This window comes from Channa argus, chromosome 7 (genome assembly GCF_033026475.1).
Source record: "Channa argus isolate prfri chromosome 7, Channa argus male v1.0, whole genome shotgun sequence".
In the NCBI taxonomy this organism is placed as follows: Eukaryota; Metazoa; Chordata; class Actinopteri; order Anabantiformes; family Channidae; genus Channa; species Channa argus.
Window position 1 is genome coordinate 25,551,577 of NC_090203.1, and position 20,010 is coordinate 25,571,586.

At 38.7% G+C, this 20,010-nt stretch overlaps 1 protein-coding gene across 3 annotated transcripts in view; it reads right to left on the reverse strand.

The window, feature by feature from the left end:
• The window catches only part of snrka (SNF related kinase a), a 49,435-nt gene that overhangs the window by 8,801 nt on the left and 20,624 nt on the right, over window positions 1-20,010 (reverse strand). For all 3 annotated transcript variants that reach the window (XM_067511844.1, XM_067511843.1, XM_067511842.1), the window contains exons 3-5: window positions 16,626-16,767; window positions 6,976-7,188; window positions 1,802-1,936 (exon numbers count right to left, since the gene is read on the reverse strand). In XM_067511844.1, coding sequence (XP_067367945.1) covers window positions 1,802-1,936; window positions 6,976-7,188; window positions 16,626-16,767 — 490 coding nt within the window. The remainder of the gene's footprint in view (window positions 1-1,801; window positions 1,937-6,975; window positions 7,189-16,625; window positions 16,768-20,010) is intronic.

A 20,010-nucleotide genomic window follows, 5' to 3' on the forward strand; every position in this document is an offset into this window, starting at 1 on the left:
ATTAGAAATTAGATATTTCCATTTCACACGTTCTCTCCTTAGTTCCTGTCACACTCCACAAGTCAACAACGGCAATTTATTTTTGGAAAATGTTTTGTGTCTTGTGTAAACAGCGCGCAGCAACTCAGATTATTATGTAGCTCTTTAACATTGATAACAGAGGAGCCCAACCAACAACCACAGTGGGAGAAATTAATTGTCTGCTTCATTAATCTACAACGTCTTTAAGACTAGTCTTAGTAATTTGAATAGTGTAATTTATGGGCATTTTCAATTTAATGAAGAGATACTGAAATTAGACAGACTGGCACTGACCAGCACACAGAACAGTAAGCCAATCAACCTGAGGCTCTTACATTAGTCGAGTGATCCAATTGTGTTTGCTGCGTTTACTGAGGATTTTTGATTTGGTTAGAATCATTACACCACCATCAAATACCCAAAAAAAAAGTCAATGCGGCACCTGGTGGATAGAAGCAGCAGCATTATCACAGGTTTCCAAAGAGAGGGACTAGGAGTTCTACCAAGGGGGAGCAACATGCAGGACTTCACTGTGGTATTGGAGGTGGGATCTGTCATGGCCAGAAGTCTCAGAGGGATGCATCTGTATAGGATCTCACCTCAAAGCCTCATAGGTAGCAGTGTTTCTCAGTAGACTTGTCGATGAGCTAATATCTCTACAGAGTTTTTATGCCTGCGTATCTGAGCCACTTAGTAAGTCTTCAAGATCTACAAGCAAATCCAATTGTCACTGAATAGCATATTTGCTATTCTATAGCTCTCTCTCCCCTTTCTCATGCTCCATGACACCCCTCAACTACCCTGCCTGCACAGCTCCACTTACAAGCTCCTCTGCAACATGGACACACACAGTGCCAGTGTCCACTGCTTATTGCTCAGAGTGAAACATTTATTACTTTATTATATATTTGATCCGTATTAAGCATAGTTCTGCTGTATATTTTTATGTTTACAGTAATCTAACAGAATTCAGTTTAGATTTGTGCCATTTAGAAACAGTACATTAGAGAAATCTGACCATGTCTAAAAGACTTCTCATGACTTTTACATTTATTAATGATGACATGAAACCAACATGCAAATCCTGCAAATAAAAACAGCAGGACAAGGTGCATGTGCTAAAATCAGGGTTTGCCAGACAGGAACTCAGTATGCTTCTGTAGAGCATAAAGAGGAATGCAGAGGGAGCTGTGCCAGTGTCCTCTACCTGAACCCTTCTTACTCCTTTCTTCCTTATTTGTTCCTCTCCTCTGTACACCACCCAGCTCCTTTTCACAAGAACACTGATGGTGTGGAGGCAATCAGGGAATATACAAAGAGGTGAAGGGAATTTAGACAAAACCTGCATCACTGTACTCAGCAGGGGGATAGGAAGTATAAAACATAACAGAAATTCAGAACACACTAAAGCTAAGATTTAAAACATTTTAATAAGACTACTTCTCATGTTCTCTCTACCCTGAGCATAGCAGGTGGAGGCTCAGTGAACCCAGAAATGGAAATAAAACCTTTAGCCTTAATAGAGGCTGAACATGAGGCAGTGGAACAGGATAGGACAATTGGCCTCCTCGCAGTTTATACTATGACTCAGACCATTCTTATAATGATGAGCAGTAGAGCAGCGGTGTTCCTTACTCAGATTTTTCAGTAAAAAAAATAAAATAAATAAAAAGGAGCATGGGAAAGGTCCGGAATGAGCGGTAATGTTTTCATGCCTGCTGTGTCACTGCATCTTGTTATTGCTCTGTGTTGTTGCCTGTCGACATGTACTGTTGTTTACCTGAAATGTGCCTTGATGTTGCTGGGGCTGGATGAACGGGTCTGGACTTCCTTCTCCTGCTTCTCCCTCAGGATTCGCTCTGCTAGCAGGTAATATGTGGCTGTAATGTGGTTGTATTTGTTGGTCTCCAGGGCTCTGAAATAATATAATCACATAAGGAAAAGGTACAGATGAAAAGCATAATATATAGACAACTAAGCTTTGGCAAAAAGGATGAACAAGGTTACTCTGAAGCGGTGCCATTACTGGATATGGCTACAATTTTACATTTCAATAAAATATATTCAGCAGTTCTGCTTTTCAACATAGGTGTCTCAATTAATACAACCCCAATTCCAAAAAAGTCAGGAAGATGGGTAAAATTGTAAAGAAAAACAGAGCGCAATGATTTGAAAATCTCATCAACCCGTATTTTTTTGACAATAGAACATAAACATCATATCAGATCATATCAAAAAACTTGGAACAGAGTGAAGTCTTCCATTGTTTAGCATCCCATCGTCTTTTAAAAACTGTCTGTAAACATCTGGGAAGTGAGGAGAAATGTTGTCCCATGCTGCTCAAGAGTCCTGGACTTTTGTTGCTGCATTTTGTTGTTTTTTGATGCACCAAATGATTTTTATTGGTTAAAGGTCTGGACTGCAGACAGGCCAGTTTAGCACCCGGATTCTTCTCCTCTGAAGCTATGCTGTTGTGATGGATGCAGTATGTGGTTTAGAATGGTCTTGCTGTAGTATGTAAGTCCTTCCCTGAAAGAGACATTGTCTAGATGGGAGCATATGTTGTATTTTCAGCGTTGATGGAGCCTTTCCAGATGTGGAAGCTGCTCACGCCACAGGCACTCATGCACCCCCATAACATCAGAGATGCAGGCTTTTGAACTCTCCGCTGATAACAAGCTGGATGGTCCCTCTCCTCTTAAGTCTGCAGGACACTGTATCCATGTTTTCGAAAACGAGTTTAAAATTTTTATTCATCCGACCATAAAACTGTTTTCCATTTTGTCTCAGACCATTGAAAATGAGCTTTGGCCCAGAGAACACGGCGGCGTTTCTGGATTGTTTTCACATATGGCTTCTTCTTTGCATGATACAGCTTTTTGTGGATTGCACAGTGGACTGTGTTCACAGACTGAACCTGATGAAAATCAAGCCTGTTTTTAAATGCAGGGACGTCTAAGGGCCCGAAGATCACATGCATCCCATTTGGACCTTCATCCTTCATCTATTGCGCACATAGATTCCTACTGATTCTCTGAATCTTTTAATGACATTACATACTAGTAGGAGCTTCTTTGCAATTTTACACTGAGGATAATTTTTCTTACATTTTTCCACAATTTTTTGGCACAGTTTGGCCAATTAACGTAATTAGTTGACAAATGATCCTCAATTTGTTTTTTATTTGCCACAATTACTTTTCCAGCCTTTTCTTGCACCTGTTCCAACTTTTAATATGTGTTGTTGCCATCAAATTCAAGATGAGCTAATATATTTTTATGAAATTGTAATTTTTTTTTGTTTCAACATCTGATGTGTTTATGTTCTGTTGTGAATAAAATATGAGTTGATGAGATTTTCAAATCATTACATTCTGTTTTCATACAAGTCTTTCCAACTTTTTTGGAATTGGGGTTGTAGATTTTCCTCTTCTGGCTTATCCCATAAGATCAAAGTCAAGGTCCCCCTTCTTATTCTTATTCACATTCCAATAGGTATAAAAGTGCTATATGAGTGCAGACCATTTACCATTTACTGGATTTTATGCCAAATAATCTGACAAAAGCCTCTTTAATCATAATTCTTCTCTTAGGATTTGGCTTGCGCAACTTTAATGGCTGCGCAGATTGGGGGAGGATCAGTGTCATACCCAGGGACACTTTGACACATGGTCAGTGGGAGTCAAACAGCAAACCACCAACCCTGAGGTCAACAGGTGGTTACTTTACCGATTGAGCCACTGCCACCCTCCAGTTTCTTGATCAATACCTCTTATAATTTCAGATGATGTCTTTAAATATCAATTTTTATCCAAAACCCAAAGGTATTTAGTTTTCTGTCATATGTGGAAAAAAAGCTTATATTTGACCATTGGAAACCCAAAAATGTTTACAAAATCACTCAAACCAATGTTTAATTATCAAAATAGTTACCTGTATTTATTTTAAGTTTTGGCACCACATGTATTATTTATGTATGTCTATTTGCTTTTGTATTTCACTGCAGCACTACCCTTTTTCCAAAAACAAATTTCTCGCCCAGCAGACAAATAAAGAAACCCAACCTAAAACACATCCCAACAGTAAGACTTAGGAAAGGTGAAGTTAAAAGTTAATTGGTAACTAAGAGCTGTAAGGGAGGGTAATGACATCAGGTCAAATCCATTTTTAATTCAACTTCAGGAAACAATAAAAAACAAACAAACAAAAACAAAAACATTGAATCATCATGCTTTATTAAAAAAAAAAAAAGAGAGATCTATGATAGATAATTAAGTATGTATAGTACACCTTAAAAAGGACGCTTGCTCACAGAAATAAAGGATCCTGATTTCCTCTCCATGGCTTTAGGAACCCGATGTTGGCAGCATTTACAAGGAGGGTAAACACTGTCAAGTGTAGGTTCTGGTCGCTGTTTACACTGCTGCTCCTTGTCAAATCTAACCACTAGAACAGTTTTAACTCCACAAATATGTAAATTCTGAAGTGAACATATTCTACTTCCAGGCGTGAGAAGCTTCTAAAAGTTGCCAAAAAAGCTAATCTAATAATAATGATTAACATTTACTTACAACTTACTACTAATACTTTCTGAGGTGAATGTACTGTGATTAGTACACAAAGTAAAAAACCTACATCTAAACTTTATCATAGTCTGGAAGTGCTAAATATATATCTGGTATGGCTTTACTTGAACCGAGGGGGGGGGGGGGAACCAGTTGACTGACCAGCGGCATTGTGTATTGAGGCATGAAATACAATGAAACTACATGTTTGCAGCTGAGTGAGTCTTGTAGTGAATGAAATCCTCCCAGACTTGAGAGATGCACTTCTTTGTAGTACACATTATGTGATGGATATCAAGGTTTCTGCTCGGAGACACCTCAGCTTATGAAGCAGCTACTGTTTTATACAGTAGAGTAAAAACTGAAGCAACACAATACTATACAAGCTATGAAACAACAGATCCACTAAGGTCAGCAGGCCTTGGAAAGCATGAATAATAGAGGTTTCCCTCTTTTTACTGTTACGTTGACTGAGCCACACTTGAGCACAGCATCTATGCCTGTATGCCTCTATGTTCACCTGTCAGCATGTAACAACACACATAAACACATATTCAAACACTTTCTGAATGTGTAAAATAGTAACATAAGAATTAATTTGTAGTGTAGCTTTGAAAGGAACAGAGGGAGGATGAGCAGAGGTGCACAGTGAGTAAAGCAACACAGAGTACTTTGTGCTGCATGTGTGTGTTTCTTCATCACACCACAGATAATAGCTCTGAAGAAAATGAAAAAGCTTATCTTTGAAACAAGACTGACAAGAACAAGTGTGAACCTGAAAACACAACTATGAAATCAAAGACCATGGTCCTGTTAGTTACTTAACTGTTCCTGTGTGCAGCACTCTTTCTATATGAGGCAGCACACAAGGCTTTTTCTTACAACCATACTTAGTTCCTCCAGGTGAAACCTGTTTTACAGTAAAGTGAGACACAGATTGGCTGGGTCTCAAATCACCCCAACTACCTATAATGTATAGCAAGCAATTCACTTAATGATGAGCAGTCAATTGAAGACTGAAGAATACTGGAAAAGCATATGGGAGAAGGAGGCATCACATAACAACAATACCCAGTAGCTGGTGGACTTAAGAGCCCAATACAGAAACCTTTCTGAAAAACATCCAGTAACCATCAGAATGACAGACATCCAAGAGAGTTAAGTATGAAGAACTGGACAGCACCAGGCCCTGATCCATGCCTACTGGTTAAAGAAGCTAACCCTACTCTATGAGCACCTGGCACCACAAATTAAAAAGCCATTAGTAGACGGGACCCACCCTGAATGGGCAACTGAAGGCTGCAAAGTCCTGATCCTGAAGGGCCCCCAGAAGGGAGCGGTCCCATCCAAGTACCACCCAGTAACCTGCCTCTGCATCACATGGAAGCTCCTGTTGGGCATCATAGCATCATTCGGACTGGATAAACAACCATCAACCCTCTAGAACACCCTTCTTCCAACTACTGAACATTGCCAAAATTAGAAGCATCCTATCTCAAAGTGATGCAGAAAAACTAGTCCATGCATTTGTTACATCTAGGTTGGACTACTGTAATTCCCTACTTTCAGGATGCCCCAGTAACTAAAGAGCCTGCAATCAATTCAAAATGCTGCAGCAAGAGTGCTGACTGGAATTAGCAAGAGAGATCATATTTCACCTTCACTAGCTTCTCTCCATTGGCTTCCCATTAAATCTAGAATAGAATTTAAAACCCTGCTTCTTACATATAAAGCTCTGAATGGTCAGGCTCCATCATATATAGAAGACCTCATAGCACCATATCATCCCAGTAGACCACTTTGATCTCAGAATGCAGGCCTACTTGGTTGGTACGTGGTTCCCAGAATTTCCAAAAGGTAGAATGGGAGGTAGAGCCTTTAGCTATCAAGCTCCTCTCCTGTGGAACCAGCTCCCAGTTCAGATTCAGGAAGCAGACACCCTCTCTACTTTTAAGTCTAGGCTTAAAACCTTCCTCTTTAATAAAGCTTTAGTTAGTTATAGTTATGCTGCTATAGGCTTAGACTGCTGGGGGACCCTCCCCCAGATGCACTGAGCTCCTTTCCTCCTCTTGTCCCTCTCTCCTCTCCTCTCACCCACAATTGCACATCGTTTTACATTTACGTTTAGTCATTTTCTTTTCTTTTCTCTCTCCACTTTTTACTCACCCCAACTGGTCAAGGCAGATGGCTGCCCACCCTGCTCCTGGTTCTGCTGGAGGTTTCTTCCGTTAAAGGGAGTTTTTTTCTCTCCAATGTTGCCTAGGGCTTGCTCGAGGGGGAATAGTTGCATTTTCTATATATCTTTATAGTCTTGACTTTATTCTGCAAAGTGCCTTGAGATGACTTTGTTGTGAATTGGAGCTATATAAATAAAGTTGAATTGAACTTACTCGACTATGGCCTCTCTGTCTGCGATGTCTCCAAGCACCATGCGCTGGATGATGCTGTTGTGTTCCTCCTCAGACAGGTTCTTGTGGGAGACCAGAGGAGTGTTGTATTTGGTGGCTGGAGATGGGTCAACTCCCTGCAGCCAGGTGTGGCTCTCAATTTCCTCTAGGCAAGCTCGTCGTTTGGGGTCCCTCTGGAGCATACGGTCTATCAGACTGGAGCCATAGGGAGGGGTGGGGGATAGACAATAGGAGAAAGACCACAATGCTTTAACTAGATCTTAATTTTACAATTATAGAATACATGCAAGAAATTGATGTGTCATTGACTGTGGTACTAACAAATGCTGGTTTATTATATCAGCTAGAATAACTATTATTAAATATCTGGCCTGCTTTAAAAATTTCTACACTTTAGATTTCCTCCCTAAATGTTTTGTTTAAGGTGTTGTGCATGCTAGTAAAGTACTGGTGCTGTCTGAGTGCTCCACAGGTGTTACAAGGTCTCCACCTGCCGTACTACCTGCTCCTTTATCCTGGGTTGAGAGGCCCATCAGGACTATATGGGCAAAACAACCGATGAGTGAGTGGGAGGGATTGTCACACCACTCCCACTCTAGCCGACTAATTTTTTTACATCTCCAAATAAATTTAGGTTTAATGAAATTAAGTGGTATCACTAAAATCGGTTCTTTGGATTACTTCCAATATGCCTTTTTGGATGTTCATGGGTACGTAGAACTTAGCACCAGTCACCACTGACTGGTGCTATGATGAAAGTTTTATCATTCATGGGTGCTGGTTGAACTGAGAAGATACAACTTCACTACATTTTATACCCCAGACCGACATTTGCAGAAGGCTTTGTAAATGTGCCACCAGTTTCCCTGGGTGGACTCTCTTTTTGTAGTTTAGCCAGATGCCTGCTGATTGTGTATACAGTAATGTACAGTGACAGACTGTGAGACATTTGCTGTGACAGACCTGGAGATGTGGGACTACAGCTGGTCATCTGGCAACATAAATTCCGTACAAATGACACTGCTGAAATCTGAGGCTGCCATTAAATAGGATTATGTGGGATGTGGAATCAAGTGAACTAAAATTAAAGCAGAAAAATCACCATATATCCAGAAATAAGCCATCTTTTTAAGTTGTATTTTAAGGCAGACATAAGCCAAACATCCTATTCTAGAAATTGCATATGCAATTATATATTATAAATATTAAAAATGCATTTAAGTGCAGAAAGATTAGTTTCATACTACAAAGTATAGTAGCACATGATTTGAGTAAAAAGGTGTTTAAACAAATGCAAATCTTATTAGGACATTTGCTTCACTGGAAAACTCACTGACTTATTATATGGCATACAGGACACACACTCACACACCCATCACCTCATTTTGGCTTCATTGAATTCAGTTTTTCCAGCTCTATTAAATCCCCAAATGAATTTGTGCTAAACGGTGGGTGGACCATGGGGTGGAGGCTACAGACTAACAGACAGGACAGAGCAGTGTTTTGCTGTCTGTCGGTCACGCTGGGATTAGTCAGAGCTAGCTGGGCTGCCTGAGGACCACAACTGTCTTCAACGGTAATAGCAGGAGCAGCTAGGAGGGCCTCACTGTCTGCCCACAGCCAGCACACAGATAACACTACACTGCTACAAGGTTTGCTTGTTGAATAACTAATTACATAATTCAATACAAATAGCAATTCTATATGTATATTGTAATTATTATATATAAAATAGAATGCAAAATAGAGTACCATTTAGATATAAAAGCTTCAGCTCTAAAGAAGAAGAGGTCCAGTTTTTTGAAAGCTGGTCACACTAAGTTCCCCAACTTCCTTACAACAGTGAACATAGCAATGAAGTGTTCTTACTAACATTAAATCACTGTTTTTTTAAAGGAATGTTAATAATGGTAAAAACAATAAAAATGACCATCTGCTGTTATTTCAAGAAAATTTTGCACCTCAAAAAAAATTTAATCACTTCCACATGCGAGAAGAGCTCAAGGGATATTAGCACAACCAGCAAATGTGTCAAAAGAGACAAGCCCATCTTTCTGTGGTCTAGAGTGGTGGGAGGCCAACCTTGAAAAGGGTGGGGCTGCATGGTTCAGTCAAAAAGTCATATTGTGGAAAATATATATTTTGAAACAGGTTTGGAAGTGTTATTTCTGCTATATGATCACTGTGGAAGGTGCTGCTGTTGACCTGTACTGTGCGTAACTTATCAAGTGATCATACAGGTGAATCGGAATTTAAAACATTTTTAATCTGCCTCTGAAGCTTTTCATGCTCTCCTATATTTTTAAACGACTTCTACTATTTGGAATTATAGATGCCATAGGGATGACAAAAAGGCAATGGTATTTTACCATTAGTGTCTGGGTTAGTGGGGAAAAGAAGCTCCACGACAATAAGGTCACCTAAATGCTACTTTATGTTCTTTTTCCTTAAGCTGGCCTGCAAAACATTATTTTTTATTTATGTATTTACATCTGTGGTCAAGTGATTACGGTATTACTTACGGTATTTAATTTAATAAAACTATTACTTGTATAGCGGCAACGATAATATCTATCTAAAATACACATACATGGTTGGGTACACAAAGTTAAAACTACAAGTCTAATAAATCATACGTTCATGAAGACTGATTCACCTGTATTTTTCAAATGTGAACATTTTGGAATCTTTTGTGTTTAATGATGTTGAGTTGTGGTGCATTTTACTAACAGGAGTTGTTAATATTTATATCAATAAAGCTAGTACAGAAACACCTTTTTGTAGAAGAATGGACAGTGATCATACCGATGAATCAACGTCTAAATCTCTTCCAAACCAAACTGCACATTATCATCTTCATGAAAGTGAATCAGAATATAAGAATTGTCAAAGAGTTGGCTTAGACGGCCTTAGTTTTAGCTGTAAGTGTCCCTTACAAACATTCAGAAATAAATTTGAACTAAATATCTAAATCAAAGTCAGATTTTTTCTTTTACTCATTTTATGAAATGAAGGAATGTAGTGTTCTATTTATCTGCGATTGTATCCAAAAACTAGTCACCACGATTACCATCCACATATCATGCTGAGATGGGCACAAGATTTATTAAGCTCATTGGTGAATGAGCCCCTTATTAAGTCATTCATTTATTCATCAGTCATTCACACTGCGATGCCTCCCCACTCTCTCCGGGAATCAGAAAAGAAAAATATAAGATTGATGATGTATACAAATGTGTGATGATTGTAATATGTGCTTTTTGAATGAAAAACCTCATCACTTTCACTGATATTCACTGAATGTTGACAATAGTTGAATGTAAATTATTTCTGCATTGTTTTGTTTTTTCTTCGAGCTTCCTGTGTTTCAGCAGCTGCATTAAAGCTCCAATTGAGAAGGTTTATGAGCAAAGACAGGGTAAGTAAATGTCCCAGAGCACTGGCATGTGGGCAAAGCACTACCACACATATGTAAATAATTCACAATTTAAATTACTTGCTGTTATTACCATGACTGGGAAAAAATAAGAAATTAAAGTTCCATCTTGACACAAAACAGGGAATTTTAAAAATGTAACATCTAAATTTAACAGACCAATTTGATTAAAAGCTATAAAATCCCATACCTAGCTACTGTATGAAAGCAACATATTCATTTGAGGGATGACAAAATCAAGCAAAGCTTGAAAGGCAGAGGATCACATCAGCAAGATGGTGAATAATTAATGAAGTGAGGCGTGTAAAATCATTTTGATGACAACAGGGGACAGAGAGAGAAGGAGTGAGAAAATAGAATAAACACAGACAGACTTTGCCTAAAAATGTAATACTGTGTTGAATCAGTGACACACAAAGCAGCTCACAATAGGACTGTTCTGAAGAAGAAAGCATCGAAAATCAAACCTGGTGGTTTAAAATTGGACAGACTTAAAACCCAAAGATCCAGATCATTATTACTAGTGGACAGACAGGGGCAAAGTCAAGACCAGAAACCTGTCCTATTACCCATTAGCTTTTCTTGTATTAAAAGGTTTCTTTAAACAATCAACCAAGGTCAAATACTGCTTAGCAAATTGTATTTTGTCGCAATTTCTTTTCCAACATCTGGCATGACCTCCTCATACTGATGTCATTTGTGTTTGCCATGGTGGAACAAATTCAGAGTGTCAGATTCAAATCTAGTTTGTTGCCAAATCATTTCCAAATGACACATTAAGCTCTTTTTCCAGAATTAACTGGAATTGTAAATAATATAAAAGAGAAAAAAGTGAATATAAAGTGAATTCTAAAAGTTTTTTGACCCCTTTCACTTTTTTCAATTTTGTTATGTTGCAGGTTAATACTACAATCATTTAAAAAAAAATTCCTCATTGATCTACACTCAGTAAATAAAAAAAAAAAACTGAAATACCACATGTACAGAAGACCGTTTACTGAGTACTTAATTCAAGCACATTTGACAGCAATTACATCCTCGATTTTTCGATGACACAACAGGCATTGCACAACTGCATTGGGGGATTTTCTGCCATTCTTCTTTGCAAATCCTCTCAAGTTCAGTCAGGTTGGATGGGGACATTCGGTGGCTGGGCCACACTAGGAGTTGTCCCTAAGTCAGTCCTGTGTCTATCGTGTACGTAGAATTGTTGTCATGTTGGAGAGTGATCCTTCGGCCCAGTCTGAGGTCCTCAGCGCTTTCCTTGAGGATATTGCTGTACTTTACTCCATTCGGCTTTCCCTCAACCCTGACCAGTCTCACACTCCCTGCTGCTGAAAAACACCCCCACAGCATCATGCTGGCACCACCATGCTTCAGTGTTGGGATGGTATTGGGCAGTTGATGAGTGGTTTCCGCTAGATATAAAGTTTAGAACTGAAACCATAAAGGTTAATCTTGGTTTCATCAGACAAGGAAATATTGTTCCACACAGTCTGAGAGGCCATCAAACAAACTGAGTTTTCATGTACTTTGCACTGAGGAGAGGCTTGCCTCTAGCCACTCTTAACCTACTCTTGGTCACCTCTCTTACTAAACCCCTTCTCCCCCAGTTGCTCTGTTTGAGTGGGTGACCAGCTTTTGGAAGAGTCCTGGTTGTGCAAAACTTCAACTATTTAAAAATTATGGAGGCCACAGTGCTTACCAAATCTGTGGGATGCAATAACCCTGTTTCTGAGCTCTGCAGGCAGCTCCTTTGACCTCATGGCTTTTGTTCTGAGACAGTATGCATTGTCAGCTGTGAGGCTTCCTATAGAGAGGTGTGTGCCTTTCTAAATGTCAATCAATTTAATTTAACACAGGTGGATTCCAGTGAAGGTGTAGAACAATCTAAGCAATGATCAAGAGAAACAGGAGGCACCTAAAGTGCTGTTGCAAAGGGTCTGATTACTTATGTGCATGTGATATTTCAGTTTTTCCATTTCAGTTTTACAGACGTTTCTAAAAGTCTGCTTTCACTTTGTCATCATGGGGTACTGAGTGCAGATTACTGAGAAACAAAATTAATTTAAACAATTGCAGTATCAGGCTGCAACATAATACTGAAAAAAGTGAAGGGGATTTGAAAACTTTATGAATGCAATGCATATAAAAATATTGAAATAGACAGACTGACATAGTTACATTACCATTTAGTCATTAATAGTCTACAAAACTTTGCAGATCGCTCTTTCAACAATGTCGTCCAGGGGGTACGAAGAAACAGACCTGAGGCAAACAAGTTGCATGAAGTGAAAGACGCAGCCGTATCTAAATTCATCCTCTTCTCTGGAGCCATAAATCAAGTGAAATATAAAAAACACAGACATGATACATATACAGTGACTGACTGCCTTGAGAGAATATCATTAATACCAATATCCATTGCGACCGATACAATTTCTTAGAAAACAGAAACAAATCAAGACAAGTTTTGTTTTTATTGTATTTCTTTTCCTCTTTCCTGTGTATTTAACTAATCCATTGACAGATGTGTGTCTACATTGCCAACACTAAATGCCAATTCAGCAGTGTAACATTGTCATTTTCCAGAAAAATAAAAAGTTAAAAATATTCTAGCCCACCATGTCAATGTCTCCATGGCAACATAGTCCCTATTTATATTTCCCCAAAGCATCCAACGGCTGATAAAGATGGTGACCTGTCTACAATCACCGGGAGCAACTAAGCTGGGGTCTGGTGTCTTGCTCTAGGACACTTCGATGTGTGACAGGACGAGCCGCCCCAGAAACATTCTAAACAGAGAAACTTCAGGGACAAGTCAAGAAATTGGTAAAAGTGGTAATGCTTAAGCTGGCATTTTTCCATGCAACAGGGCATCTTGGGGACCACTTTCTTGCTAGGGGCACTTTGACATGAACAGAAAGAGCTGGGGATCATTTGCTGACCCTGCAATTACTGCACAATACACTTAAGCTTCTAACGCGATAAATTTCCAGAATACATAAATACTTTTTTAAAATGTCCATGCTTGCCCATATAGGAACAAATCTGTGCTTTTTCAGAATTCTGTGGACTGGACAACTTCCTGCCATTAAAATATAAAATAAGATAAAGTTCTATGATAACTTAAATAGATTTTCTTTACACATGAGTTAACACTAGTGGCTTGAAACAACTGCAGAAGCCTGGGGAAAAAATCTAAGAGGAAGTCCAAGTCCATCAGATTGCATACAGCTGCCTCAGCTTAGCGCTTTAATCTAGTCTGATTTCCCCCTTCAACTCAGGAGATGAGCATTTATTTCTGGTTTCTAAAAATACTGTGATGTGTAACGTGTGTGGAAATAAATAGTTTGACTTCACATTCTGAACAGAGTGCCAGTGCCATTTCTCACGCAGATTAAACCCACTCAGTCCCCTACAGCATCAAATCAAAAATACCGACAAGATCAAAAGTGCTTTTACGCCACAAAACACTCTTTTGTCACATATACCTAAAGAATGTGTTTGACATAAGGAGAAAGACAAGTTGTAGAAAACAGCTGAACTCTTGCTTCTACTGTATCTTCTAAAAAGACCTGACCAAATCAGCTTAAAAATGGTCATTCTGATAAATAATGATAAATAGCTGGAGAGACTATTAACCTCAATTAGCATTACATGTATCAGTCTGTATCATTGGATCTGGATCATCAAGAAAAAGTTTTCTTAGGAGATGAGGAAGACAGAACAACCAAGCCTGGTTAAGGCTACAAAGCACAGCAGCCCTTCTGTGGGATATTGAGGAGGCCTAGTGTAGTTGTGTTGGGGGGGGGGGAGAATGCCCTTTGGAAGCAGTTATAGCTTCACTTGCTATAACTTGGTGGCTTCTTAGGCAAGTTTCTAATAAGCCTTCCCACTTTTAGAGATTAGGCCGTTTTTCCCCCCATTCTTCACCACCTCTTTGCGCAAGGGCCGTTTTATGTCTGGTTTGGCCCAGTGTCTGCCCTAAAGATTCCTTGTGGTTTAAAATGTCTTCTATTGGACAGTTATTGAGGTCAGTGTGCTCACGGAACATTCAAAGCTTAAATACTCCTGCCCTAGTCTATACCTCAATACAAAATGTAATTACATAGACCACATCAGTCTAACACAGTCAAGTTCAACCACATCAAATACCATAAGTAATAACCAAGGCCAAGAAGAGGATTTAGACCAACAGTCCGACACCAGTACTTTTTAATACCATTATTGAATTAAATATAATAGGGATTTAAAAAGACAGTGTACATGATGTAACTGACTAAATGACTGAGGCACTGTGCTTTATGTTTACTTGGTTGGACATTCTGTAAACTTTCTTAGACTGAAACATCAGAAAAAAATAACATGTGCGTTAATTTCACAATATATATGAAGCTTGTATCATCATATATCATTTCCATTTACCAAAAGTAGAGGCTTTAGTCCAATTTGTGGTTGCACAATTACATCCAGACCACAGGACCACATCACACAGACCAGCTGCTTTTAACATGCCAACTTGTTGTTTCTCACACTACAAAGTCAGAATTGAGGTTGATCCCATACAGGGTACAGCTGTTCTGTCTCTCTTCCTCTTTCTCCCACCCTCATTTCTACAGTGATGTTAGGGTGTCCAATTTTTTTACTTATTTTTTCAGCTATTAATCATACCCCATCTCAGTTTCAACCTGATATGTTGTTTATGGTCTATTGTGAATCGAATACAGGTTAATGAGATTCGCAAATCATTGCATTCTGTTTTAGTTTACATTTTATACATCGTCCCAACTTTTTTTAATTGGAGTTTTTATATATGTGCGCGCGCACAAACACACACACACACACACACACACACACACAAAGGCCATCTCAATATTTTTTTTTTACATATTGATTCATTGAAAAATGACTAGTGTGTTAAAAAGAGTCTGGAGAACAGGTAATGCCAATTAAAATTAAGTTTTCCATTAAGTGCCAACACGTTTGGCCATATCTGAATAATCTAAAAACACTGAAGCTTTATTTTTCACCTTTTTGTCTAATCAGATCTTCTTTACACCACATGATGTGTTTGACTGTCATATCCAAGTCTTCTAAGAGTTTTAAACCACAAATTAAATGCTATAGTAAGATACATAGGAAATTACTTGAGAAAGCAAAGACATAATTTTCATGCAGTCAACAGTGGATGTACTGTAAAGAGGGTCTGGTGTCTCCTTAACCTGAGAAAATCATCATCAACAACAAATCGGGTGAAGTTAAAAATCATACATTTTAGTTTTTGCTTTCTTAATCTTGGCCAACACAGTTGGTGAAATAACTATCCAGATAAGATCTTAAGAATTCTCCCAGTGAGCCTTGAGAGAATAATTATTACAAAATTAACAGTGTGATCTACTAACACACATGCTTAATTATACAACTGCTAATGTATCTGCCAAACTGCGTAAGTGATGTTGAGAGTGGAATGTGTTGTCTGCAGTTCGACTGTAATGCTGTGAAGCTGGGCTGCTCAAACTGCTTGAAGGCTTTTACTTTCTGCCAGGTACTGGAGCAAATTGGTCTGCAGGGTCTGGAATAAATCAGTGTGGCTACTGCTGTGTTCAACTGCCCTCCAGTTTATTATGCAGATCACCGCAATCCAGAACCACTGGGAAAAGTTGGTTTACAATTGTCTGATGGTAATATTTGGTAAATTTATTTGAACTAAACTATTTGGACAACACTACCATTCTCTTTACAGAGTAAGTTTCATTCTGAAACAGCGAACGCTGACTGACAATATCGTGAGTCAAAATTTCCAGCCATCCAAAGACCGTGGGAAGATCCTTTTACATGTTTTTTGCGTTAAATGGTAGTTCATTTTTTGGATAGGAATAACAAGCTGTGACTCATTTGGGCTCGGAAAAAAAAAACGGTAAGAAGATGATATGCTAGGGGACCGATTGTGTTCAAACATGTTTTGCAGACAAGGTGACTAGGGCACCCACAGTACAATTTAGTCTACGTAAACTATGACCAGGTCTTGTGTATGTGTACAATGTATGTGTACACATGCAGAGACATAGTTGTAATTACAGTACAACAGAAATCAGAAAATATAAAAAAATCTTGTTCTAACACGTTATAATATCCATAAAAACAGAATAGACAAAGCAGTTTAATGTGTAAATACTGCAACTGCACTACTTACTCTTTGCAGGCACTGGAGACATGGGCTGGTACAGTGTATTTACAGTCCATGATCATTGTGAGGGTCTCACTGTCATTAGCTTCCTGGAAAGGTGGCTGGCCACATACCAACATGAAGAGGATCACACCGAGACTCCAGATATCTGAGGGACAAAAGAGAGACAAAAACCACACTGTTTGCTGGGTGTAAACACTTGTTGAGGTCCAGGCAAGTATGAATTTTTCTACATCCATAGACTACTGCATTAATTCTACATAACAAGAAAAACTGACATAATCTGGATTATCACCTCAGATTTCAGTCACATTCTCCATTTTAGAATTTTGTTTTTAATATAAAATTTTGCGACACTGTGCCGCATGATTTAAAAATAATTTAAAAAAAAAAACACTAGAAACACACTTTCTCCTTTTACTCTCTCCTTTTATTGTTAACACTAAAGTATACCACTTTGAGCAGCTGTGCAACAAAACTAAATAAAATAAGTAAAAAGTCCTATGCAGTTTAATTGCATATTGGGATTTGAATGCTTCTAAAACACCGACGACCTTCACTTAGTAATATACATGAATGTATCAACAGCACCATTTAAACAGAAGCTGTTGGTAACAGATGGCTATCACAATGGTGTCTATGGAGACACAGTGTTACTTTATTTTAATGTAAAGCCCACGCAGGAAGAAATGCAAAAGAGAAAGAAACTAATACGCCTGCCATTTCCATATCACTGAGGCAACATAACTTTTCTTTGGTTTTATTTCATTGTCTCCACCTGCTACAGCTGCTATTATTCTAGCTGGTTGACTAGCAAAGCCAACACACATGCAGGCATCTGAGTGACAGAAGAGCAAGTATTTTATTTTATTTTATATTAATCGATTTAGAAAAATGTATTTTGTAATTTATTACACAGCCACAAAACACACAAGTAGAAGTTCATGTGAAATACCAGGGGGCCTGTTGGCTCAAAGGGTATCAGATTGGGAAGCAGAAGACCACGGGATCGAATCCCACCCAACCAACCATCAAAGGCCACCCGTGCCGGTCCCAAGGGCTGGTAAAACCAATTAACATAATTTCAGATAATGCTGGAGTGGGAAGATGTCTCAATAACCCATATATCATCCTTGTATCTTTAGACACGGCGACTATGATGGAAGTTATTTTACAGCATGGAAACCAGGAAATTATTAACGTAAGTGGGAGGTCCTCAACGTGGTAAACAACATAGATAGATATGAAGCCTTCCTATGTACTTTGTCCAAGGGTCTTTTAACCACTCCTGTTCTCTCACAGCTGTCTTTACAGTTTGAATGAAAACTGTGTGCTTCAATGATGTGCCTGCTACATTTAACTAAGCTTTCATATCAAACTCTCATGCATTATTGCATGTGTGTTATGAATGTAAGGAGAATTCAAGTATGTGCTTAAGTGCAACAGAACTTTCAGCAGGAGGGTGGAAAACAGGAAAGTAAGAAAGTAAAAATCTTCCTGTCACAAATTACTTGTTTTTTTTTTTATCCTTTCGGTTTATCCCGTGAGTTCAGGTTTGCCACAGCAGATCATTGTCCGCATGTTGATTTGGCTTAGTTTTTACACCAGATGCCCTTCCTGAAGCAACCCTCCCCAATTTCTGCCGGGCTTGGACCAGCACTGCACGTACTCTAAATTTCTGTACTTTAAAACAAATGGCACAAACACTTGTGCTAACACAGGCTTAATTTACAAATATCTGTGAATTTATTTCACCATGTTCAGCTTTAGTCTTCACTACAGAACAGAGGCAGAGCCAACTCACTCAAGCACTGCAGCTTCAGTCAAATACTGGCAGGTCAGAAGTAATTACCATGATGAGAATTTCATAGTAACTTTTTAATTAAGCTCAAATGTTCAGATGCCCTCCACACTTAATGGGTGTGGGCCACAAGAGTCATGGTCTCTGCTACATCAAGCATGGCATAGTGCAGGAAAGGGGTGTCCTTGAGGCGAGTTTTAAACAAGCTCCATTTAGCCATGTACACGCACTAGTAGTAAAACTATAAGACAGTATAAAAACTGGACATGGCATGCTTAGTGTCAGCCGTCCTTATGAGAGTTGCCACAAGCAACAGAGGCTCTGTAGCAGTTCAGAGGTTAATTCCTGATTTCTATCTGACTTCCAGATGGCATTTGTTCTGACAGTAGGCAGAAGTGAAAGGCATTAGTAACACTGAGCCGCTGCTGAAGCTTAACAAATAGGGTGTTACTGAGACAACAAAACAAGAGCTGATGGTTTTGTCTTAAATGAGAGATGCATCAGCAGAGTCAAAAGCACCTGCAAGTGCTTTAATGTGGTGACTAATAACTCCTCTTCTGTTGAAATATTGACAGACATGTTGTTTATAGTTAACATGGTCACGTGTTCTCATGTACAGCAAAATTAGCGGAGAAGTCGAATGTAATTCAACTTTCAATTCAATTCAACTTTATTTTTTTATAGCGCCTATTCACAACAAAGAGACACTGTCAGGTAATCCAGAAACGAATTTAAATGCACTGTAGTAACCTGGATGCTGGAAGTGTGACTCACTGATTTTAACTGTACAGCAATAGAAAATGTTGTTCCTGACATTTTTTGGGGGGCAGGGTGTGTTTCACTAGTGATACTGCAGAGAGAGACACAGTGGAGCTGCACAAAGCAAACTGTCCGAATCTAAAAATAAAACATAAAAAATATAAAATATTTTGCTGGTTGTCCTGTCTGCACTCTTCATAACGTGCACTGTATTTAAAAGCTGATTACTGGGATCAAAACGCTTTAACTGAACATTTTGGATTTTAATTTTTACGTAGGTCATGCAAAGATTAAAAAATTTCTGTACTAAGGATATAAATTCTTCAAAATACCAATGAGATTAGCAGATCTGACAGTACTGTTTCTGGAGCAGCTTCTTCTCTCACTCTGTGAATGAGGGAGGGCAGACCTCAGCTGTTAAACACAACCAAGTGTCCGTGGCAGACAACTTGTGTAAAGTGAAACTACTTTAGTGGAGCCATCGGTGCTAGTTACTTAAAGTTACACACACCCAAAAAGATCTGTGAGTTAACGGCCAATAATGGTCATTTCTTAAATCCCCCATTAAACAGTCATCAGAAACAGAAGAGCGGGAATTTCAGCTGTACCAGCAGTCTACTTTCCACCACTGCGGCTTGTTGACTAATCTATTCCTCTAATGAGTGATATAGAGACACTAATCTGTGTCTCTATATCACTGATTGCTAATCATGATGTGCTTTCTGATATAGCTAGCATTCCAGTTCTGCAGGTGTAGATACAAAAACAGGTTATAGGTGAAAGATAAACCTAAATAAATTATCATAAATTAAAGATTAACATACGTATAAT